The following is a 26,003-nucleotide window of genomic DNA, read 5'->3' as shown; positions in this document are numbered from 1 at the left end:
TTCTCCCTTCTGTGTTTTATTGGTCTGATCAGCCGATATATATGTTCCCTTTGTGTCTCAGTCTGGTAGGTCAGTGGTTGAGTTCAGTTCTGCTGTTGTTTAAGTTCTGTTCAGTTGACCTCACTAGTTTAGAACTTTTTTGTTGATTTATACTTTAGTTAAAGTGCGTATGTCAGGTTAAAAAACATTTTTGACAAATGAAGGGACATGAAGCAAGATAGTAGTGAGTAGTGATTTTCTTGAAAAATCAACTATAAATACAATAGAACAATATTTACAGTTATTTTTATAACTGAATTTATGAACATTCCAGGAAACATTCCAGACACAATGATGACCTCATAAGAGGGAGTCCAGCAAAATTGGTCAATTAAAACACATGGGATAAGGGATCATACAGTAGGTTTTTTTACACTGATGAGGCCAAAAACATGACTTCATTCCAGTATGTCATGCTAGAGTTTACTACCTGCCTGACATAAAAATATCCTGATACCTTTTTATCTTTACTGGCAACCATTATTGATCTTAAAATGTGATGAAGAGGATATGGGTAAGTAACAATGCTTGAAAATGCCAGTTGTGTCACTTGCCATCACATATAGGCCATTATATAGCCTAAACTAAGTAGAATCAGTAAGCAACTCATTACTCTATGTTCCAACCATGGGCATATATGCTTTTCTTTAGAGACTTGACTATAAAACCATCAGTGTATATGTACTACCACACTTTTGCTCTTTATATGCATCTGCTTATCAACTAATGTTAGCTATAGACAGACTATTAATTTGCTTACTGATTCTACTTAACTTGTTGTATATGAAAGCCTATGTGATGGCAAATGACACAACTGCCATTTTGGAGCCATGATACATACTAATAGTGATCTGATCCTACTCACACCCCTAATCAATTTCTCACTGATGATTTGATGGCCATGATTTACCAAAATTTTGTAGCCTATTCGTCTTTACTTTGTCCCTGCCAGTCAGGCTCATGCTTATGAACCACTGGTATGTCATAGAGAAAATTTTTGGCCTTATCAGTGTAAAAGAAAATGCAGTTAAAACCCATTCTCCCCTATGCTCAACTTTGCTGGACTCCCTCTTATGAGGTCATCACTGTGTCTGGAATGTTCATAAATTCAGTTATAAAAATAACTGTAAATATTGTTCTATTGTATTTAAAGTTGATTTTTCAAGAAAAATCACTACTCACTACTATCTTGCTTCATGTCCCTTCATTTGTCAAAAATGTTTTTTAACCTGACATACACACTTTAAAGATTTGCTTTAAATGCGCAAACTATGATTAGTTTTGTAAAAATAAATCTTCAGTTTTGAGACTGTATTTCTCTGTCCCGCTTGCCTTACTGCATGGTCCCTGACACAGTCAGTTTAGTTGAACTTAAAGGATCTTTGGTTGAACTTCAATAAGGTTTAGAGAGGTAATGACTGGTTCACTGGTTATGACTGATATATATAACATTTAAGTGGAACTTCAGTGAAAGAAAAATGCTAATGCAGTGCTTATTAAATTGTCTATTAAATTGACATGGTGTCAAGGTAGCCTAAACAATTTTATAACTGGAGTGGTTTGCAACAAACTAGGCTACAAAACATGTCATTTGAATTTCATTGAGGGAGATAGGCCTATCTGGCTATGTGGCTCGTCTTGTCAGGTGCGGTACCTGACGCTTCAGTAAAGCAGCCACTCCTTTAAGTCTGCCCAACATTAATGGTTTTCAGGCGCAAAAAAGGCCCAAACATAAATTATCAAATTCATCTAATCTTTCCTAATGATCTGCTAGCTATCTGCCATAAGCAGACCGTCAAAAAAACGCGTCTCTGTAGTCAGCCTAGGCTCCGAGATCTGTACACAAAAACAATACAGTACCAACAAGTGTTGGCAACCACTCAAAGGCAAAATAAAGTGTTCCAACCCATAACCGACGAGATGCGCGTTTAGGAGAGTTTCAATTGCACGGGAGGGAGGGGAAGGGAGTAGCGAGCTAGCTCTCTGTTTTGTTTGAACATCAACAGATGTGACGTTCAGCCGTAATCGCTGATACAGCCTTTAAGCACCATCTGAAGTAAACATACCATTTTACATGGTCTGCGTAGAACTTGGTAATGGCATCAAGGATGTTTTATGCAGGGCATCCTGAAAGCTGAACAATTCCAGAAAAAAACTGTCTTGTAACTGAAAGTTTGCTTCCGAAACGTAATGTAAAGCACAAGCATCGTGCCATATGATCGTGTATCCTGAACTGATAACATGGACATGTTGGTGTTAATTGCTACCATCACATTGTCTATAAATAATTTTATTTGTTCAGGGTCGGATCGTGCTCTCTGAATTCGTCTCCCTCGGGATTTATTAGTTTCGGGGAGAATTGGATCGATAGAGTTCCCATGTCTAAGTTGTAATGTTTTCAATGCGTGTGTCAGATAACGCTTTAGGTAATCAAGCTTCCACTCAGACCAAGTTTCCCTACGAGCGAACTCTCCTTTCGCTTTTGCCTCAGAGCAGAATTTGCAGATCACGCCACTCCTTTCGTAATTATGTCTGAAAGTTTTTTCCTACCTGGACCATCTTTTGTGTCAGATTGGAGTATTTCATCTAGCCACTCATGTTTAAACGTTAGGCTGACCTTTGCTGGGGCATCTGCTCTGCTTTTCTTTTCGCCATGGTAGCCTAGGCTACTACATAACTGGAGCAGAGCCTGCCTAGAGTAGCCTAAAGGATACTTTGTATGAAAACATTCTAACTTAGGCTACATCCGGCTTGGTTGTCAGACATGTCAGTATTTTAAATGTTTATTACCTAGCCTACATCACCGTTGATGCTCAGATTTTTAACCCCTGAAAAAAAATAGTTTGTGCGGTCTGAAAAATGTGCGTGGTCTGAAAAATCTATTGCGCGGCCACTTCTACTGGTCTGCGCGGCCGCACGCAGCTTAGAGGGAACATTGTCTCTGATTAATCTGAACACTGGCTCGCATTCCGCTGCTTTAGAGCACCGCAGCGCATTGCTTAATATCTTCAAGTTTAGCCTAACCGAACGTCCAGTTTAACTGCCACAAGTTATTCTACTTGTGATAAAGATCTCATCGAGGAAAAACGCGCTGTATTTTTGTATTTTCATTGCATTTTTAAATTTATAAAAAGTTAAATAAATAATTAATTTTAATATAGGCCTAGAAATATTAGTGATTAATCGATAGTCGATCGTTAATTCTCCCGACGATCGACTAAGAAAATTGAATCGAATGCCCATCTCTACTTAATAAACTAAGTACATATTGAACAGATATGCCAACCCTCTTGAAAGACCCAAAACTGAGCTATATCTTCTGACATATTACCATCCATCACACTTACTATTCGACAGGCAAGCATGAGGACTACTTTCTGTGACAAAGGTTTGGTCTCATTTTGTATTATTGAGTGAAGACTCTGTCCCATGTCTTCAAACACCAAAAATCTAAAAACATAGGTCAACACAAATGTAAAAACCTATCCAGCAATGTCTGAATTTAATAATTTCTTGACTTTTTCATTTGCAATGAAAACAATGCAGTTGTAAATGAATTAAGAAATACTGCTGACCTATAATTCTCATGGAGACCAAACCCCAAACAAGTGGGCATGCCTATGTAGTCCAACTTCATGCGCTTTACCCATTTTTCGACTAAAACAAAATACATAGACACATTTCACTCACAGCCAATTAGTTCATTTCAGTTCAGTCTTGTTAGTCTCACCAATTCCAATTATTATGCACAATTGAATCTATGAATGTGTGGGTGGGGTTTGGGGACAGACCTGTGACTGTTTTGGCTGCTCTCTGTAGAAAGTTCTGTTCAGTGAAGATTTGTCCGTCTTTGGCTGCCTGGAAAGCAAAGGAGGAACATATGTTGGTTGGTTGATATTAACAATATGCCCCTGATGCACTTTATTTCTGGGGGCTGTTTCATATAATAATGAATAAATAACAATGCAAAGACAGACCTTCATTAGACTGTGAATTTGGTGGCCACCCTTTTATATTTCTGTATTGTGTAGTCTACACACTCAAATATGTTACTGTGATAATGTAGCCTCGTGGTCCAGGAGAAGCTGACAGGTTTAAGTGTAAACTAGGTTTATTGATTTATTTTATTTATCGGCGGATATAATCCGAAAACACCCGTGACAAGTAACCACTATTAATTACAAAAAAACAAAGATACATAGACTAGACAAAATACAAAAAAAGAAGCGGAGTCACACATTGGACTATAATAAGCCGCACAATCATCCTAACCACTCACAGCAGTGTCAGGTACGCACAACATGTGAAATTCTAGAGAACTCAACTTTTCCCTCCACAGGGATAAAAAGTGATCAGGTGACCTCCCTAATTGAAAAAACAGGCCTACTACTTATTAGGCTAATCAGCCAATTTGGGTACCCAGGGGCACACGCCCCTTCTTGCGCCTCCAGCGCAAATACACAAACTAAATCAAAGAACCTGCAGTTGAAATCATAACACTATCTCTGGCAGAAAAATAACAGTAACAGAATCTGTGCACTCTGCCAAAGGAACATACCACCTACAATGAAAAAACATGCCAAAAAACATAATTAAGTATAAACATAGTGACAGTGTGGGTCACTCTGTCAGTTACATAATACAGAACAAAGAAAATGCAAAAATGTCTCAGATCCACTGCTTATTGAGATTGCAACATTCTTACTAGAGATGCATTTTGCATGGAACAGGGATTCAACGAAACCTTCCTTTCTAAAACCTGTTTGTGACTAGCAGAGTATAACCTACATGCATCTGCACTAGCCTATTATTTGAACTAATATGCAAAGTGGGTGTACAATAGGGCCCCAGATAGGGTTTTCCAAAGCCACATTCAATTTTGAAACTATAGCATCATCCCCTCTCGTCACTGTTTGGGCAGGTAATCTGCCAACCGATGGAAATGGTATTGAATTATGGTGTTCCAGACTAATATCTCCCTGTAAGGAAATCTAGGTAGGCGTGGCCAGGCTAGCGTAGTCCTGCGTAGTCCGTGGAGGAAAATCTCTGTGTCGCCGTATGCAGCATTCCTCCTAGAATTAACTTGCTATGTTCACGGAAGCATGCCCACCCTTCCCATTGAAATTGTTAAAGATAGTAAACCAGAAAAGTGAAATAAAAAATACTGTTATTGTTATCGCCATAAATATAATTAATGTAACGTTGTAGGCCTAATGCTGCATGTGTATGTGTGTGTGCGTGTTTGTGTGTGCGCGCGCGCTACGCACATAGCGCTCTGATCTGATATGGTGGCAGCCTACACTTGTTTAATCGTGATTGTTTGGTTTTCTCGGTTCTTGTTCATATGGAGTAAATAAAAAAAATGACTTTGCTTTCTAGTTTTTGCTTGATTTAGTTGTTAACGTTTGAGGGGGGTATTTGAGTAAGGACTTAGAATGGGTTTGGGGAAAGTGGGGTTGCCAGACCGCGCCATACTTTTTTGTGGGGTCGCCAGACAAAAAGTTTAAGAACCACTGGCTTACAGTATCAATCACACTGCCGCTTGCAACGCATCTGAATGCAGTCCGCTGCCCTGTTTACCGGCAAAGCTACAGCAGACTTAAGCTGCCACCTCATGGCGAAAAGTTGTAATACATTTCACACAGCTGCGTGAATCACGGAAAGCGCAAATTAAGTGGCCACTTCTAAATGGGACCGACTGTATGTGTATCATCAGTACTTACAAATGTACTGATGTTACTATACTGATTGACTTACCAGTCTCAGAATGTAGTTCAGATCAAGGCAGCTAGGGACTGATCCATTCAACATCACTGTAAAAAGAAATTATAGTTCAGTTTTCTTTTACACATAGACAATATAAACAAGCTCAGAGTGGCTTATTGTTTCTTATCATCATAAGTAACACCCTCTAAACACTATGTACACCATGCTATACTGTGCACATATGAGCTCTCGGCCTAAAAGTTCACAAAAATGGACATATCATGTGAATCTACATCAAACATTTATAATTAAAGGTGACGTGCAAGTGCATTTAGGCCCATGCTGTAGTGGAAAACAGCCACTCTGTCTCCATTTACTTTGTATTGCAAGAAGGTGCATTTGTGACATATAACAAAACAAAAAAATAAGCTAAAAGCTGCGGTGTGACATTATGCATAACCACCAAATTATGGAAGCCAGATACATTTTTACAAGTTGTTGAACCGAAATATTAAGCTGTTAAAGGAAGAAAAGGTGGCTGCTCTTGCCAGCTTACACAAAAAAGCTGTGCCACATTAAATCTTGGAACAAGATAATAACATTACCAAACAATATATACAAATTCTCCAGGACGGCTTCACATTAGACTCAAGTTGTCTTGCTTATGGTGGTAGACAAACTGGACTGGAACTAGGGCTGTCACTTTTGTGAAAAAATCCTGTTCGATTTCTGAGACAGAAGTGTTCATTGAATCGATTGTAAAATCGATTTTCTATATCTAAAGATGTTTCCATTTTCAACGCCAAATATAGGCCAATCCACGGACAGTCTAACTGCATTAGGCATTAGGCATTAAGACGAACGTAAAAAGATCGCTTGAGACGCACAAGTGAGCAATATTTCTGATGATTTATTGGCGTAAAGTTTCGTGCACAATGACAAACAGGAGTCCAACATTCTCAAAAAAGAAAAAAGAAAATAAGCAGAGTGGACTGCCATAACATCAATGAAAAACATTACAGCTGGCTTCAACATGGCTGTGTTTACGATTACTCCATACAGTAGTTTGATCTACAGTCCAAAACTCGAAGTGCTTCCATATCGAACTCCTCAAGTTATTAGGGGTTATCACTCGTCTCTCTCTCATGTCGCACAGGTTGATCACCGTTGTCCTCCATTTTTTGGCAAAACAGCAGCCGATTGAAACTGCTGAAACCGGCTGTTTCCGGTGCGTAAAATTGGTGGGAATTTTCTTTTTAGCTTTCGCAACACCTACTGCACTTTCGGAAATTCTTTATTTCCTTTTTCTGCTTGTTTGTGAGTTTTGTTCAGTCTATGGTTTTGCTACATCTATCTTTTTTATTGGTTTAATTTGTTTAAAATTAATAGTGTACATATTTGGTTAAAATCGATCCCCTATTTTAGTTTTCAAAACTTGTGTTGGTTGGTCCAATCGATTGTGCAATCGATTTTCGAACGTAAAGTGACAGCCCTAACTGCAATAAAATAAATAACAGTCTGCTAGTCTGCCAGATTGCTAATTCTAAATCTTGGTGCTGGCTTCCTTAACTTGGTGGTAGAGACTGTTTTGATTATATTGCTAAATGTTGGGACTGATAGGCACTGAAATCTGGGGGGTATTTGATGGTTCACTAAGTTTCATGTAGTTGAAAGAGTGTCGGGAATTCCACCCGCTGTGTTTATTGCGAGTCAGGCAGCTTTAATTCAGTCACTGAACATGCACTGCGCTGTGCTGCAATGGAAACCTTACTGCGTATAGCCAAGTAGGTCTGTAGCCTAACTTGAGTTATTTTTTTAATTATGCATGATTTAGCCTACTTTTATTTTATTTTATTAAATTCGTAGACTGGACTGCCTAGCGGCAACGATTGTGCTTAAATGTAGTGGCTTCAGCCTCTGGCAAGCTCAGAAGGGGATGGCAAGCGACTGGTAGCTTGAGAGTGACGTGTTGAGACCCATTAGGACAACGACTTTTCATTGGCAACAGTAGGCTATTAAACCAACCTACAATATAAAATATTAAGAAGAGCTCTTTAATTTCATTCAGTTAAATCGAAACAATGTCTTTTAATGCTCGTGGACTGATAGCCATAGTCTACTGGCAGTTATCATCCCGGCCATAATTTGAGGATTTACGAATCGTGTGATGCGTCCGAACAGCAGCATCTGCTGGTTGAATGTCATCGCGCTATCTATCAAAATTGTGGCGATTTGGTGGCGATTTCACTTTCTTTTTTTTTAAAGTATATTTTTTTGGCCTTTTTATGCCTTTAATGATAGTGAAAGTGGAGAGTGACAGGAAGCGAATAGGAGAGAGAGCAGGGGTGGGACCTGGAAAGGACCACGGGGCGGGAATCGAACCCGGGTCGCCGGCGTACAGTGCAGGTGCCCCAGCCAGTTGCGCCACAGCTGGGGCCACAATTTCACTTTCTGACGGGTTAGCAGAGGAATCAGCTGAAGTCAATCAAGTCTCTTTCCATCGCATTCAGACTGCAACGTCACATGAGCGATGCGTCTCCAAGACAGGTGGCTAATTAAGTACAAAGCGGGAGTGAGTAGTGGAGGCACGACAGTAAACGCTAGAGCAGACGCTAACAAATGCTGACGCAAACGCCAAAGAATTACCTGCGTATGTACACAAAGTTCTGTGCAATTTGGGACATCTAAAAGCTGGAGAGACTGATAAGGTAAGGGATTTATACCGCTTTTTGAACAATGTTGGTGCTCGAACCAAATGCACGCCTTAACTGGCTTGGGACATGAACGTCTGTGGAGTTGCGGTTCCACCTGCTGCCCATGTTTTTAATTAAATGCACCGATTGTTATTTCATGGCTAGCGATTTAAGTAATGTTTGCTAAATATTTGCTAAATAATGTTTGCTGGATAGAGGCTAGCTGTATTGTATAGAGGGTGCTAATGGGCCTGTGAAATTTAAGCTACAGTTGGCTTTGAAATGTTTGTTGGGTTCTATGTAATTTAATATGATCTACATGTGTGTATTTACAGTGATGGCCAAAAGTGTTGGCACCCATGCTAAAGTTGACTGAAAAGAGGAATATAAAATCATCTTTTGGAAATTTATCTTAATGCCTTAAGCCTATTAGCTGGTTTGATTTGCATTGAGCTCAATGAGCATCAAACCAGCTAATAGGCTCACTGAAATAACACCCATGCCAATCTCTAGGTATGGTGAAGGGTATGTGATGATGTGGGGCTATTTTAGGCCAAGGTAACTTTATCAGGATGCACAGTATTCTGGATCCATGAAATAACTGGCCTTTAAAAATAAAAATCTGCCTGTCTCTATGGGAATTTAACATAGGGGTGTCAATACTTATGACCACTGTATTTTAAGGATGAACATTTATTTATTTATGATACATTATTCATTCACTAAGAAAATTGGTGTCCTTAAAGGTTAGATATTTCCTCATTTTTCACTTAAGGCATTAAGATCAATTTCCAAAAGATGATTTTATATTCAGAAATGACATCGGAAGACAAGGAGTGAATATGGCAAGAGGCAAGCCGAAGTCTGCTGACAAGGGCCCGACGGTAATTGTAAAGCAATTTACAAAAGATTCACTGAACAAAAATGCTGATGTGGTACATGAAAATGTAGCTAAAAATGTGGAGAATGCAATGCAATCAAGCATTTTGGACGATATATTGTCACAAGCTGGCAGAATAGGCAACAGGCGGATGTGCGTTTTATTTGGAGACTGTTTTGCGCGACAGAGACTGAGTTTGCTGCTGATATTCTGGGGATAGGCCTAGCCAATTTTGCCTTTTAATATATTTGCTGCATTAGATCAGTCTTTCTAGAACAGGCAAGGGCTTTCTAGCCTCACGTCAGCAGCGCTGCATCACCCATATAGCCTACATTAAAACAACCAGCCACCACCTCTAGTGTGTGTGCCTCTCTCGCTCAGAGGGGAGGGAGAGGCTGAGGGTCGATCCAGCATGGATTCTAAACTCTGTGGTGGATAGGATCTACAATTAGGTGTTAATAATATTACCACGCTAGGTCAAAGTACTCCCAAGTGCTATTGCGCCACACATTGTAGTTCTCATGTTTATTCGCTTGGAAAATCGTCACGTTTCATGTTGTGTGCCCTAACATTTTTCATCAACTACTCCTGCAACTGTATTTAAGTAGGTAAAACGTGGAGGTGTTTGAATACTGCTATGTGCCTCTCTCTACGGCCACGGCAGAGCCCGCTAGCATAGCAACATGCTAACACATTCGCGCCGCGCGACAGAGCGTTTGAGTGCACCTACCGACGCGGGAGAGGTACGACTCAACTCGTGAAAGTTACGGTAAGAACATATATCACTACTGATTTTGGGTGGCGTGTTCCTTTAATGTTACGCTATGAAAATTTGAAATAGTATTTATTGTATTATCAAATGCTGTGAAAGATGTGTGGGTTTCTGCATTTCTCATGGAATATTACACTTATTTTAAAGGTCTGCTGTTGGATGTACAGTATAGCCTCATCTCACATAATATTGTTCTCCATTTTTCTTTTGTCTGTCTTTTGAAGGTTTTTCACCTGGTGATAATGACTGTTAATAACTGCTAAATGGATGCTAAAAGTGACTGCATATGCTGCCTCTGAATTCAAAGAAAATAAAAGAAACAAAAAGAGGAAACAAACGTGGCCTACTGGTTAGGGCTTCGGACTTGTAACCGGAGGGTTGCTGGTTCAAACCCCGACCGGTAGGAACGCCTGAAGTGCCCTTGAGCAAGGCACCTAACCCCTCACTGCTCCCCGAGCGCCGCTGTTGTAGCAGGCAGCTCACTGCGTCGGGATTAGTGTGTGCTTCACCTCACTGTGTGTTCACTGTGTGCTGAGTGTGTTTCACTAATTCACGAATTGGGATAAATGCAGAGACCAAATTTCCCTCACGGGATCAAAGAGTATATATATACTTAAAAATCTCCATAGATGTCCTTCCATCTTTCAAGGTGAGGTTGCACACATTAATTCACTGTTCTTGTTTCAGTTGTTATGTTGTTTAGCACTTTTTAACACACATATTTGTAAATATTTGTAGTGTTGTATAGGCCTATTATATGGAGTTTGTTAAAATTGCACATTGCAACTGTTATTTTGATAAATAATTGTTATATATAATTGCATATAACATATATGCATTCCTTATATGCTACTTACTTTTTTTGGGCATTTTCCTTTTCTGTTTCGGGGGGGGGGGGGGGGAGGTTAGCTTTTATTTTGAATCCGCTTTTTTACTTTGAAACCGTTCCAACTGCGAGGTTGTAATGTAAACAGAACAAACATTAGGCTAAACACAGACGTGAACATAGTGAAATGAAACAACACAGAATGATAATTTGATGGTTTTAGCACACTCCGAAGAGACCCAAGGTTAGTGTTCACGGAATATGTACTTATCAATGTGCATTTTAAGCCTTAAAGTAATTTGTAACTAGATCATCCTTTCACTTGCTAAATAGAGTAGGCTAAGTTAGTGTTAATTGCCATGAATGAACAACAAAACTTCCACATCAGTGATTTCAGAGTAGCAAGATGGGTTTTGATTTTGGTCGGTTGATGTGATATTTTAACTGGCTGCAGCCTAAAATTAGAGGAGCTGACGCCGCAGTTCAGCACGTGCGTGTGCGTTTGTGCGTCTTGGGATACATGCTGGATGTGACATTGGGGGTGTGGCTGCATCGTCGATTCTACTTTTGAGTTTGAAGTTCGAGATTGAGATGTAATTTCGATATAAAAACGAAATCGTGACACCCCTAGTTGGTACAGAAGGATATTTGGAAAATATCTATTTACTTCTGGATTAAGGACAAAATTAATTTCGAACAAACCCATGTATAGATTGGCATAATTGGGAGCCATCATGCTGCCCATAGCAGTACCCTTTGTTTGTAAAAAGTAATCATTCTTAAAAAGAAAGTAATTGTTGGTAAGTACAATCTTGGTCAGGTCAGTGACACATTCAACACTAGGTGTACTAACAGGAGACTTTTGACTCATAAAAAAAATGCTTACCGTATTTTCCGGACTATAAGTCGCTCCTGAGTATAAGTCGCATTAGTCAAAAAATGCGTCATGAACAGGAAAAAAACATATATAAGTCGCACCGGACTATAAGTCGCATTTATTTAGTTATGTATTCCACAAAATCCAAAACCAAAAACAGAGACTATGTAACTGGATTATTGAGGCCAAAAAGATTAATGTTAATGAAGACAAAGGAGTGAAGGCAGCCAAGAGGAGGGCAGGAAGGTCATTGCAAAGCAAAAGATTCACTGAAAGAAAATACCATGTGGTACACCAAATTGTATCTAAAATGTGGAGAATACAATGCAATCAAGCATTTTGGGCGATGTTGAGTCACAGGCTGGCAGCAGATTAAATGCTCACAAGAGAGAAAAAGATGCCGTTTTAGACGTGACTGAAGCAAGCCAGGCGATAGGCCTATAGGCCCGACGGTAATTGTAAAGCAATTTGTTCAGATTCACTGAACAAAAATGCTGATATGATACATGAACATTTTGCTAAAAATGTGGAGAATGCAATGCAATCAAGCATTTTGGGCGATGTGGAGTCACAAGCTGGCAGCAGATTAAATGCTCACGATAGAGAAAAAGACGGTTTTAAAAGGACGTGACCGAAGCTGAGGCAAGCCAGGCAATAGGCATATAGGCCCGACGGTAATTCTAAAGCAATTTACAAAAGATTCACTGAACATAAATGCTTATATGGTACATGAAAATTTAGCTAAAAATGTGGAGAATGCAATGCAATCAAGCATTTTGGACGATATAGCGTATTGGCACAAGCTGGCAGCAGAACAAATGCTCGCCGAGAGAGCGAGAGAAAAAAAGATGCGCATTTAAAAACAGGGCCTAAATTTCAGCGCGGGATTGCGCATAAATTATTACTAAGTATTGAGCATACTAATAAAAGTCCCGCAACGCTAGCCATCATAATGCGAGAAATTCCCACACATTTTACAGCGCTGTCTGACGTTAATCTAATAATGGAGCGGCCTGAAAGCGGACCAACTCTGACTTCAATTGAACCCCATGCAGAGACACACACACGCGCGCGCAGGACCACTTTGGGGGTGCCTCTCTCTCTTTGCTCTCTCTCTCTCTCAGCAGGATTTGTCACCGCTAAAGTCAAATTATTATAGCCTATTACGTGCTTCTACATCAACCGCTATCGACAGGAAAGGAAAACAAACGTTTAGCGATCAGGAACCGAAAACACAGAAGCATGACAGCCTATAATATAACGCGAGAGAACATGGATGTGTTCTCCATTTGAGGAACGTTATAATCGATTGCGGACGTGAACAGACAGCTACAGACACGGAGCGCATAGTAGGCCTACTTTCACTTTCTGTGCGTATTCACGTGAAAGATAATTAGTAGCAAAACAGCGATCAAATATTACGTGGCAGTGAGTTTTGTTTTCAAATGTTTTCATGCATGTCCAGATAACGGGTGAGGAATGTTTAGGGGACAGACTATCGTGAATCCTTAATTTATGACTGGGCAAAGCACAGCACCTTTATTTGGAAAAGAAATGAAGGCCTATAGCTGACTCGAATAGGCTATTCGAGTCAGCTATAGGCCTTCATTTCTTGCGTTTTACTGTGAGACATAGGCCTATACTTTTCGTTTGGAGCAGCATACCGGTAGGCTATCAATGGCATTGGGTCACTATTAAGTTTCATGTATGAAAGAGTGTCGGGATGTCCATCCGCTTATTGCGAGATAAGGCATCCGCTTTCATTCATTCATTCATTCATGGAACGTGTGCTTTGCTGCAAGGGAAACCTTATTCCGTTAAGCCAAAGAGGTCTAAGATAGCCTAAATTTAGTTATTTTTTAAATTATGCATGATTTACTTTTTTATAAAATTCGTAGGCTGATGCCTGGCAGCAACAATTGTGTTTAATTGTAGGTTAACCTGGGGCTGCGTGCTACTGGTAGCTTGAGAGCAATGTGTTGGAGACTCATGGTGTAGGACAATGACTTCGTTGGCAACAATATTAAACCAACCAACAATATAAATTATTAAGAAGAGCTATTTTATGAGTTAAATTGAAACAAAATTATACTGGCTTTTATTTGTCCGAATCTGAGGCCCAGCTATAAATAGAATCCCGGCAGTAATTTGCAGGATTTAAGTATGCACGTGTGTTTCACGACTTGTGCATTTGAGAGCGCTCTCTCAAGGTTGTAGACGATAATGTTTCATGTCGGGTTCATGTCAGTTAATATAAATTAACATTTAAAAACATGTTCAATTATATAATTTTTTTCATATATAAGTCGCACCTGACTATAATTCGCAGGACCAGCCAAACTATGAAAAAAAGTGCGACTTATAGTCTGGAAAATACGGTAATTCAAATGAGAATGCAATCTGCAATATGCAATTCAAAAAGACATTACATTATGCAATTGCCAATTCATTATGTAATTTAATGTTGCAATTTGCAATAATTTCCAACAAATTGTATTTTAATCTGCAAAGTGACAATGCAATCCTAAAATCAATTTGAATAATTTTGGTTAAAAAATAGAATAAACATGGATTGAATTGCATTCCATTTTGCCATGGTACTTCAGTCTCAAAATTCAAATGGCAATTCATTTTGCATTTCAATTTTCAAAATTCAGTTTCATCATTTAACTGTCAATTCGTTTTGCAATTTAATATTCAAAGTGCAATGTAGGATTGCATTTTGAAAACATATTTGGCAAACCTGACAATGCCAGCCTGAAAACAATTTGGATTATTTTGGGCAAAACGTTTTGCCATCCTTTTGAGGCATTTTATTCAAATGGAAAAGAAATAGCGCCCTCCGTGATTGCATTGCACTTTGCCACGCTCTTTGTGTTGCAAAATTCAAATGGCAATTCGATCTGTAATCTGTCAAGTCACTCGTCAAGGCGGGAACTAGGCAACGTCACTTCCGTGTTTACGTCTTACCCAGTTAGCGTTTGCAATGGAGGAGTTTGCAGCTGCACTAAGGTCTCTGGCCGACAGACCCAGCATTTGCGATTTTCAAGGGGGCACGATTTTTTTTAATGGTGGGGGGGGGAGTTGGCGGCGCCATAATAAAATGCCTCAAAACGTCGGCAAAACGTTAGGCCCAAAATAATCCAAATTGTTTTCAGGCTGGCATTGTCAGTTTTGCCAGTTTTCAAAATGCAATCCTACATTGCACTTTGAATATTAAATTGCAAAAAGAATTGACAAATAAATTATGAAACTGAATATTGAAAATTGAAATGCAAAATGAATTGACATTTAAATTTTGAGACTGAAGTACCATGGCAAAATGGAATGCAATTCAATCCATGTTTATTCTATTTTTTAACCAAAATTATTCAAATTGATTTTAGGATTGCATTGTCACTTTGCAGATTAAAATACAATTTGTTGGAAATTATTGCAAATTGCAATATTAAATTACATAATGAATTGGCAATTGCATAATGTAATGTCTTTTTGAATTGCATATTGCAGATTGCATTCTCATTTGAATTAAGCTACACATATGCTTCCATACTCATTGTGTGGTACTTGTGGAGTAGTTACTCCACTGGAATGGAATATTTCCTTTAGTCTCAATGATCTAAAGAATTTTTGGAAATCTATAACCGTATCAAAGCCGAAGTTGTTGGAGCAAACGATAGTCCTTTGCTGAGGGCAGAGATACAGGGCTCGGACAGAGGTTTTGAAGAAAAGTTCATTACCATTGTTTGTTCCTGGTGTTGTACCCTCATCCTCTCCTGCACATGCCTCTCCTGCACTTTTTTGGGGGCGTTGGGCGCGTTGAGGATTCCGTCCTCGCTGGGGATTCCCTCGGCCTCGATGTGCGCCCCCGCGCGCACCTCTGTGTGCTCCCCGGCGTGTGCTTCCATGTTGGTGACGTCGTTCGGGATTCCCTCAAAAATAATTCCTGGATTGAATGCTGGAGTTGGAATCGGCCATTCTTGTAGTACGTTTGGCTGATGTTGGCCTACATGTTCCCTCTGTAATTGTTGTGGGGTAGGATCTGCTGTGGTTCTTTTCCAAAAGTACACCTTTTCTTTCTTGTAGTCTCTCACGTCGCGTCCGAACTTCTTACGCTTGATGGCTTTGATTTCAGTCAGACAATTATAATAATAAATAATAATACATTTTATTTATAATGCACTTTTCATCATACAGAAGATCTCAAAGTGCTACGGGTTAAAAACACACAAAAAAGGTGAGCAGTTTAAGGAAAAAGAAAATTATTTTTCAGTTGGTCCATTTCCTTGTTGATTTCAGCAAGTCGAGTCTTGTTCGTGTAATGAGAATTCAATTGCCTCGTAATCTCTGCGGTCTCTTCCTTAGTTTTGGCCAGCTGATCTTTAGTTTCTTGGATGACTAAGGTCATAAGATCAAAAGAGCACTTGTTTAAAAACTCACACCAGCGGTCACAGAATACCGGGTTGTTTACGCTCAGTGCCGGGGTCTTCTGTATTCTTAGGCCTCTCGGGAATTATCTTGTTCCTTAAGTAGTCACTGAGAGTAACAGCATGTAGATACTGCTTACATTCCCGTATAGTTAGGTTCTTGAACGATTTGATCAGAGACTCGGCATCAGCACTTTGGATGGCCGCGTCGTCGAAAGGGAGTCCTTTGTAGTGTAATCCTCCACTGTATATTCAAACGTTCTCTGTAGACCAACTGGAATTGAACCCACAGCAATTTCATTCATATTGAACTGCGGTTTAACACAATATTCAGGGAGACGGGAGTCAAACAAAAGAGTGCCGTGCAAAGAAAATAGTAGTCAATGAGTGAAGTGCATGCACATCTACAAAATTTAAACAGGTGCTGGGTATAGACGAAGACCTCTGGTCGAAACGTTGTTAATAAACCACTCTGGGAGCTTATAGAACAGTGTGCGGGTATCTTTTTGTCGGCTAAGCCTTATAAACAAAGTACCGGTTCAGGCACTGTTTTGGCACCGGCACCATTTTAAAAGTATTGATTAGGCACCGGTATCGGATAAAACCCAAACGATACCCAACCCTAGCGCTGAGTGTACCAGTGGCAGAGCTAGACATCGTTCGTCTGAGGAGTGCAACGGTCGGTAGGTAGCATATGCCTGTATGAAGGCATTTAAGTAGGTGCGAGCAGAACCGGAGACTACTTCGTAGGCAAGCGTTAGACTTGAATTTGATGCGGGCGGCCATAGGTACCCAGTGTAGCTGGATGAGCAGCGGGGTAACATGTGCCCTTTTGGGTTGGTTGTATACCAGGGGCGTCGCCGCGTTCTGGATCATCTGAAGGTGTTTCACTGTGCAAGCTAGGAGACCTGTCAGGAGGGCGTTACAGTCAAGTCGAGAGATAACTATTGCCTGTAACTGTAGTTGGGTAGCATCTTGAGTCAAGTAAGTCCTGATTTTCTGTATTGTAGTGTGTGAATGTTGTGAAGAAGGCATCTACCAATCCAAACTTTTTTCATCTGTTGTTCCTTGTTGGTGGAACGCGCTATCAGTTCCTACTCAAGCAGGGACATCCCTCTCCATCTTCAAAACACTTCTGAAGACCCAGCTCTTCAGAGAACTCATTTTCATCTCATTAAACATTTTAAATGGAGAAGTGTAATTTCTTTGAAATGACAACTAGCTGAATTACATTACTGACATTAGTTAAAATGGATAGTTTACACTCAAGTGAACTTGCAGTATTTCAAGTTTAATCGAAGTTCCTCAACTACTAGTCACTTGTTAGCACATAACTGTATTGCCATAGCCTCTACCATCCACTTGTATAGCGTTTTAAGCTAGCTCGGTTCACAGACTACTGAAATTATTCATTCCAGGTCTTAAAGAATGATTAATTGGTATTGGTACATGATTATGAACAATAATACTGTAAACACAATTAGGTTTATCTGCTCTTATTGCTTGTTAAGAGAGAAAGTTTAGTGACGTAAGGTGACACTCCCACTTATGCAGACCGGAACTGTCCCGTTTTGCTCCCATAGTAAAAAACTACATTGCTTAACATAAATACAAATACATAAATAAATTGCTTTATCTGGTTAGTAATCAAGGTTTCCTGGCGTTCTTTGGAGAGCAGCATACCTTGGACTCTACAAGATTTCATTTTTGTCAGTATCTCTATCGTAAAAGCACCAATTTCCACCCCTTTCGTTCAAAAATTCTAAAAGAAAGATTTTTTTTAATACTTCAAAATAACATTTGAAAATTAACCTTACATTTTTCAGTAGCCATAGGCGTGTAGATTTTAACAAAATCTGGTTTGGTTCTTAACGGAAGCATTTACTGCCTTAATAATCCGATTTTGTTTACCGTGCTTGGAGTTTGGTGCTGGGCTGGTGCGGATTTGTACACATAGCCTTACAACACTGTTTACAGCTCTTTGAGTCACGGTAAAATTTAATTTTTCGTATATAGCTAATTTAAATACACTTATGGGATGGGTGTTTGCATTTCTTTAGGAATCCGCCATCTTGGTTTTTATAGAAATAAATATTAAGTGACACATACACGTAAAAGGGCGGAAATAGGGCATGGACGGAAACAGGTGACGTTCCGATAATTGTGCTTTGGCCCCATCATCTCTCATCTTATATGGACATGGAGAATGGTTGAGGCACACCGTCACCTCTCACATAATTGGCATACCAACTCTCCAGTATTCAATAATAAAGCACTTTTGATTGGCGGGAGGCCTGTTTCAGCTACAAAGTGGGAACAGAGGGGGGTTTACTATCTAAAACACATTTTTAATGATCATGGACTGATCATGACTCTTTTTCTGATATCCAAAATGCATTCAATCTGTCCTTTCTTTCTTTTTCTTTTACTTACAATTAAGATCAGTGCTCAATGCACATGGTGTCCCTTGGCAAAGCCCTTAACCCACTTACCCAATTCGGCAAGTAAAATTTTAATTGCTACAACAAAATTCCCTGATATTCCATGACTTTTCCCCCAAAAGGAAAACAAAAATCCCAGACTTTCCATGTCTGGAATAGATTTAAAATTACATGATATTCCAGAAATTCCATGACCCATTGGAACCCTGAAAAAATAACCATCCCTCACATAATTTCCTCTACGGCGACTCAGGCCCTTGTTTATCAAGTGTAATCCTAATCCATAACCACACAACATGAGACTGCAAAAAACATAACTTTGGCAAAGAATCTTACCTTTATATATGATCTCATTATCACTCTGACTCAGTAATTTCAAAAGTTTCCATTTCACCCCTGATTGATCATTTAGTTCCACTCCTTCCTGAAGAGGATGTACCACACACAAGATCTTTGCATTTTTCCCTTTGACTACAAGAAAAAAACACACACATAAACACACAAACACACACACACCTGATTTATCTTTAAAATAGCTTTAAACTATTCACAAGTAGTGACCAGGCTATGGGTGGGTCTATGTACTCACCTGCAGAAGATGTTTGAGGGGAGATATTCAGTAGAGAACCAGAGCATATTTCTGAATCCTCTTGAACAATCACCTTACGTTTACGAGGCAATGCTCTCTCACCTGTGGAGAAATTTATCAACAAAGTATTAGGGCTATCAATCGATTAAAAACTAATTAATTACATTTTCTGTTATTAATTTATCTAATTTAATCGCATGCATCCGTTTTTGCTATGAACATATCTTAAAAACAATTTTAGCAGAGGTATGTATAGTATGTATAAGTATAGTATAAGTATATATACTCTTTTGATCCCGTGAGGGAAATTTGGTCTCTGCATTTATCCCAATCCGTGAATTAGTGAAACACACTCAGCACACAGTGAGGTGAAGCACACACTAATCCCGGCGCAGTGAGCTGCCTGCAACAACAGTGGCGCTCGGGGAGCAGTGAGGGGTTAGGTGCCTTGCTCAAGGGCACTTCAGCCGTGCCTACTGGCCGGGGTTCGGACCGGCAACCCTCCGGTAACAAGTCCGAAGCGCTAACCAGTAGGCCACGGCTGCCCGCAATGAATCAATGAAGAGCCTAACCCACATTATAGACTTTAAAGTTTAACATCTCTCTTTTATTATTTTGGGGCAGGCATCAGCGTAGTGCCTGGTGTCAGACTTTTTGCATGATAAATGCAATGCAATGACTAAAGTTTCCACTCACTGTCAATGGTACAGTGAGCAGTGCTTCGACTTGGCCAGCTTCACTCGCGGTCTGCGCGTGGGATCACGCGGTATCACGCGACTGTAATTTGTATTTTTCCAGTGAGAGGCTGCAACAACCCAAACAACCGGTAGATGGCTCAAGTGAGCAGGGTGTCTCGTAAAAAGAAATGGAGCCTGGAAAACCCTACACAGACTTCACTACAGACTTTAGCAGACTGGTTTAGAAATAATGTAATAGCCAGAAATATGCCTGCCCTGCCCTAATAAAGAAATATTTGGTTAACTGCGAGTGAATCCTGTTTGCAGCCGTAGAGACGCAGGACAAATTAAACATTCTGGTTTTCTCCGAGTGCAACGATGATAGACAGACATCATTTGGACAAAATATAGAGCATATTAACCTCCGTTGCTCAGCCAAATGCCTTCCTGTTACGTCCTGTTATCACGGAGTTGCAGGCGATAAACAATTTTTGATGGTCACACGTTTACTTCATTAGGACTGTTCGTTATTTATTTAAGGGGCTACCGGAGGAGTTTTGGGAGCATTAGTCCAAAAAGACGTGACCCTCCCTCGCCAGCAATACATTTTTCTATGACCCTCCAAAGTGATTATGAAAAAATCACTGTCAACTTTTTCCGGGTTTATCACGTAGGCTAGCCTACTGTATTTTAACGTTTTCACATATTTGGCCATAAGCCGTTTATCATAGGCTATCACGAAACCAAACTACAAAGGCGAACACTTTAACAGGGGGAATTAATTGGGCATGAATCATGCTGAACGCTATTTCGCTGCCTTAGAATAATAAGGTTCTATCTGCGTTTTGAGTAGGTAGGCTACAACCGGGACGATTGAAACGGGGGACGAATGAAACATTCCGGTTTTCTCCGAGTGCAATGATGATAGACAGTCATCATTTGGACAAAACATGGAGCATATTAACCTCCGTTGCTCAGCCAAATGCCTTCCTGTTACGTCCTGGTATCACGGAGTTACAGGCGATAAACGATTTTTGATGGTCACAAGTTTACTTCATTAGCGGTTTATTTTTTTGGATTATTAAAGAGTGTTTTTCATTTAAAGGTTTGACTTCGTGCTTATTCAGTAGAGCATTTAGTGCTCTCCCCAATCCCCAATCCTTTTCAAATGTGTTGCGCCTGTTTGCACAATTTCACAAATAATCATATGTGATTAATAATATGACAAATAATCCCTGTGCACGGGGACCGAAACAATGCATGCCAACTTTTTCCGTGTTTATCACGTAGGCCTAGGCCTATTTTAACTTTCCCCCGCTGTCTTGCCGTTTTAATGTTTTCTCGTAGAATATCCCATATTTTAATACTCTCATAACAGCCCTGCCATCGGGCCTGTCTCTGTGTTGCCCTGTTGCTACCCCTTGCCCTTCCAACGAAACAGATGTCTTCAAATCATCGTTTTCCTTGCTTGAAGCCGAACTTAGAGTGATGTTAACCTATTTAAGTTTAACGGCGTGATTGTCGTATTTAAGTTTAACGGCGTGATTGTCGTTTATGAAGCAGAATAATAGGCTACTTGGAACATAATACATTTGACAAAGGACAGATGTATGTTGCTAGTGACAAAATATTAACTTTCAGTGTTTTACGATGTCTTTGTCATGGGGAAGTGTTTTTCCCCATGCATTTATTCTAGGTTAGCCTACTGTCAGTGACTGCCGTGAGAGAAGCGGGTTCTGTGTTTCGTTCATGTCAGTGACTGACGCGAGAGAAGAGGGTCTGTGTTGTGTTGCATTGCGTTAATTTATTTTCATTGGGCATACCGTGCCGTGCCGTCCACAGCTCTTCAGTTCTGACAAATCCAAAATTACTCCTTTTGAAACAATGAGTGCAGGAAGCGCGTTTGTATGGTTATATTGCTTGACGGGGGGGATCCCAAGCAGCTTTCAGCCATAAGGCTACTTTGAGAACATTTCAATTCACCCGACACTAATATTCAAAATGTTGAAAACTATTTCGGCATAGCCTATAAAGCAGTTTAATTAAATGGAATGTTAGTTGTAAACAAACGAGCTACTTGGTGAGGCTTGGCCTCACAGATGCGCTCGTGCCTTAGATGGCAGGAAAAATCTTCACGATAGGCCTATTAACTAACCACCCGATTCACGTTGGCTGGGGGGAAGGGGGGCCATCAGACAATTGTGCCCAGTTAATCCGCCCTGCCCCCAACAAATCACACCTTCCCACCTCTGACATCTTAAAAGAAGTCAAGAGGACTCCTTACTCACAGACCTATATCACAAACCTGCGGCATTTTGCCGTGAAGCAATTTTGCATTGTAGGCATAACTAACATGCAATAACGCCGCCAACAACAACCAAAACTAGGCTAATCATTGTCAACATGTAAACTAAATGTAACATTATTGTGAATCAAATAAAATGTTCTCTTATGCAAACGTAGGCATAGTAACAGAATAATTTAATAATGTTACAAAGATACTACATTAATCCATATGTTTCATTAGGCTTCTAGGCTATTTGTTTTGCCTTGATTCATTTAGGCTAGGCCTTTTTATTCAGGGGCCGTATTCACAAAGAATTTTAAGGCTAAAAGTAGCTCCTAACTGGCGAATTTAGGAGCAACTCCTAAAAATAATGGGCGTGTCACTCCTAACTTTAGGACTCCTAATTTTTTCACAAAAAGTAATTCACGAAGCATTTTAGACCTAAAAGTAGCACCTAAGTCTGGGACAGCTTAAGTCGAGAGGACTCCTAACTCACTAAGACCTATTCATAAACAGCTTTTTTGTGGCATTTTACGTTGCGATGTTTTGAAATGCCTATGCGCAACAGGAGCTTCCCATCGCGAGGGAACAATTTTGCATTCATAAAAGGGATGCAATAACGCCACCAACAACAACCAAAACTACTCATTGTTAACATGTAAATGAAATGTAACCTTTCATTGTGAATCAAATTAAAATGTTCTCCTCTTTGCAAACGAAGCCTAGGGATTTGGTGACAGATTCATTTAATAATGTTGCAAAGGTAGGCTACTGCATCAATCCATAGGCCTATGTTTCATTAGGCTACTAGGCTATTTGTTTTGCCTTACTCTTTATTCATTTAGGCTAGGCCTTTTTATTCAGTTATTAATCATCTTCCATCCTTCGCACTACTTGTGTAGCGCACGCATTCTCCGACCTGTCACCTGTCAGTCATCATCGGAAGAGAGGTGTTTGGAATTCCCGCGTTACAATCGTCAGCCAATCGAGGTGGTCACTTCAGTCAAGCTCGTGCTCGTTAAATTATTGTGATTACGAGCCAGTCGTTTTCAAACATTATGCGTGACTCGGACATCTAACTAAATGCAACAGGCTCATATCGTCCTCGCATTCGCAAAATGAGGACCAGTGTTTTGTCAAATTGCAAATAGCTATTCGTTTGAACTATTTTTTTATGATAATATGAAGTGCTTTTTGTATAGGCTACTATATCAATCTTAGAATATGGGGAGGGAAGTGGCGCGTCTGCAGAAGTCAGCCAAATATGAATGTAATTCTGCGGCATAAAGCAGATGTATTTGTTTATTGTACAGAAAAATAAAAATGACATGTCAAGCAGTCAATTGACTACATTGCAGTCAAGAAGTAGGGCAAATTAATTTACGAAACCAAAACGTGGGTCATAGTTGTCTAAGCCTCTATTGCGTAGCCTAAAAACGTCGCCAGATAGTATTAAATCGGCAACAACATTGTTTTCTGCAGAAGCCTACCCAAGGCTACAGATTCATTCTGAACAGTTATTTCTCTACTGGCTCAATTATCACACCACTGTTTTGATTTGCGTAGTTGCGTTAACCCAAACACTGACAATAATGTAGATAACAAATTTCGATTTTCGTTACCACCGTGTAGTCAAGCCTTAAGCTACCAAGTAGCCTAAATCAAGGTAATGTTTAATTATGCATGATTTATTTAGTTATTGAATTCGTAGGCTGGGATTACTCTCGGCAACAATTATGTTTAATGGTAGATCCTGCTTTTTCAGAAGGGGGGCGGCAGGCAGATCGATGTACAGTGGCAGAGCGACGCACAGTGGCTGAAAGTGGTACTAAAGCTTCACGCACCTTCACGCACCGCCTCGTAATGCGCGAATGAAGTGGTCATTTGAAAGCGATGCCCACTGTATGTGCAGTAGGCTACCCTAACACCAAGGTAATGGTGTGGTATACCCTCCATGATTTGTCCTTTTTTGGCCATTCAACATTGTAGTTTTTTTTTTATCATTCACATAATTACTAGGTTGTTGCCTTGATAAGAAATAGAGCAGTTCAAGTAGTTGAGTTGAAAAAGTTTTCTAAACAATAGGAAAAACGAGACAAAGAAAAGCAGCATAGCCTACTAGTGCAAACCGAAATGTAACTTTTTATGCTAAAGTGATGAAGATCTCTCTCTCTCTCTCTCTCTCTCACACACACACACACACACTCAAAGCACATCTCACACACAGACAACTATGTGATTTTTTATGTATAGCGGACAATGGTCGTACTGTTTTACAGGTTCGATACTTTACTGTATGCCTTACTGAATGTATTGCACTATTGAATGCATTATTGAATAGTGCATGTTTTTCATGGATATTTGTTGGACAAATTGGTCCTACTTGTTACAGACTTGACACATCACCCTCACTCTCTCACACACTCTCTTTCTTTCTCTCTCTCTCTCTCTCTCTCACACACACACACACACTCTGACATCTCATACTCACACTCTGTGATTTTTTTTACGTAAAGCGGACAATAGTTCTACTTTTTATGGGTTTGACACTTTACTGAATGCCAATGTATTTATTACTGACTGTCTTGCTTATTGAATATCGTTATTGTATTATATTTTGACACTTGACAAAAATGACTCTGAATGTATTACTAAATAACTTCTTGAATATTGTTATCATTACTTTTGTCAGGTTCGGCACTGAATGACTATTAGCCTAAATGTGTTTATAAATGATTTGAATGTATTTTTTTTAACATTGTTGTATTTAAGGACTGGATTTGTATGTATGTTATTTTTAAATGATTTGTTTTATGTGGTGGACAATATTGGAACGTGACATTGAAAATATTTATTTTATTTTTACTATTTAGATTTAGATTAATCTCTATCGTCTACATAACTGCACAGAATACTGTACACAACCTGCACTTTGGTATGTAATGCTTCTTTTGCACTTCTTGTTGGATGTCAACTGCATTTCATTGGCTCTGTACTTGTACTCTACTAAATGACAATAAAGTTGCTTCTATTCTATTCTAATCTAATCTAATGTAAGGCATATGTATCTGAAGATCATGTGTTCCATGTTTCGTGACAAACTGACTAAATCTTTGACCTGTGAAAATGTTTTTGTGTTTTCCTCAAAATCCAAGATGCACGCCAAAATGCATTTTTGCTAACTATAGTGCTATAGGTCAAAGAGGTCAAAGGTCACCAAACTTTTTTAGTATACTCCTAACGGGATCTGAAGTCTATCTACCAAGTTTGGCTTTGATGCATGAAAGAGTTTCTGAGATATAAGTTCACTTCCTATTTGGCGGCTTTGCCGCTGATTTCGATTGGCTGTTATGGGCAAACGCTTTTGAATATGGCTACAAAAAGCAATGCATTTGTGAAGCATAGTCTGAAGATCATGTGTGTCCAGTTTGGTGACAATAGGAGAATTTATGAACTGTGAAAATTTAGTTTCACTTTCAATAAAATCCAATAGAGCAGAAAATCCATCATGGTGGAAATTGACGTAATAGGGTGTGTTGACGTCGGCTTGGTCAAACGATTCCAAGGATACCTCATTTTTGAAAATCAGGCAAACGGGTGAAAGGTTACGTGTGAATGCAAGTCCACCTTTGAGTTGTTGATGGCGCTGGAGCACTAGAGTGCTCAAGCTGCTGACATGAAAATTGCTGAAATGAATGACGGGACTGTCCCATATCAGTGTAAAACATTTTCACAACTTTTTACCAGTTATGGGCTGCCATAGACTCCAATGGCAGAGGAATAATAATA

The 26,003-nt window shown here is 39.6% G+C and overlaps 1 protein-coding gene across 4 annotated transcripts in view; it reads right to left on the bottom strand.

The window, feature by feature from the left end:
- The window catches only part of vrk3 (VRK serine/threonine kinase 3), a 118,474-nt gene that overhangs the window by 36,290 nt on the left and 56,181 nt on the right, over nt 1-26,003 (bottom strand). For all 4 annotated transcript variants that reach the window (XM_076287940.1, XM_076287941.1, XM_076287942.1 and 1 more), the window contains exons 5-10: nt 19,251-19,352; nt 18,998-19,132; nt 5,797-5,852; nt 3,831-3,897; nt 3,615-3,696; nt 3,387-3,489 (exon numbers count right to left, since the gene is read on the bottom strand). In XM_076287940.1, the coding sequence (XP_076144055.1) occupies nt 3,387-3,489; nt 3,615-3,696; nt 3,831-3,897; nt 5,797-5,852; nt 18,998-19,132; nt 19,251-19,352 (545 nt within the window). The remainder of the gene's footprint in view (nt 1-3,386; nt 3,490-3,614; nt 3,697-3,830; nt 3,898-5,796; nt 5,853-18,997; nt 19,133-19,250; nt 19,353-26,003) is intronic.

Source organism: Alosa pseudoharengus, unplaced genomic scaffold (assembly GCF_046254945.1).
Source record: "Alosa pseudoharengus isolate Yale_2024_CS ecotype anadromous, Long Island Sound unplaced genomic scaffold, YU_APseudo_1.1 YU_APseudo_1.1_scf_16, whole genome shotgun sequence".
Lineage (NCBI taxonomy): Eukaryota > Metazoa > Chordata > Actinopteri > Clupeiformes > Clupeidae > Alosa > Alosa pseudoharengus.
This window is presented reverse-complemented; position numbering and strand designations above follow the sequence as displayed.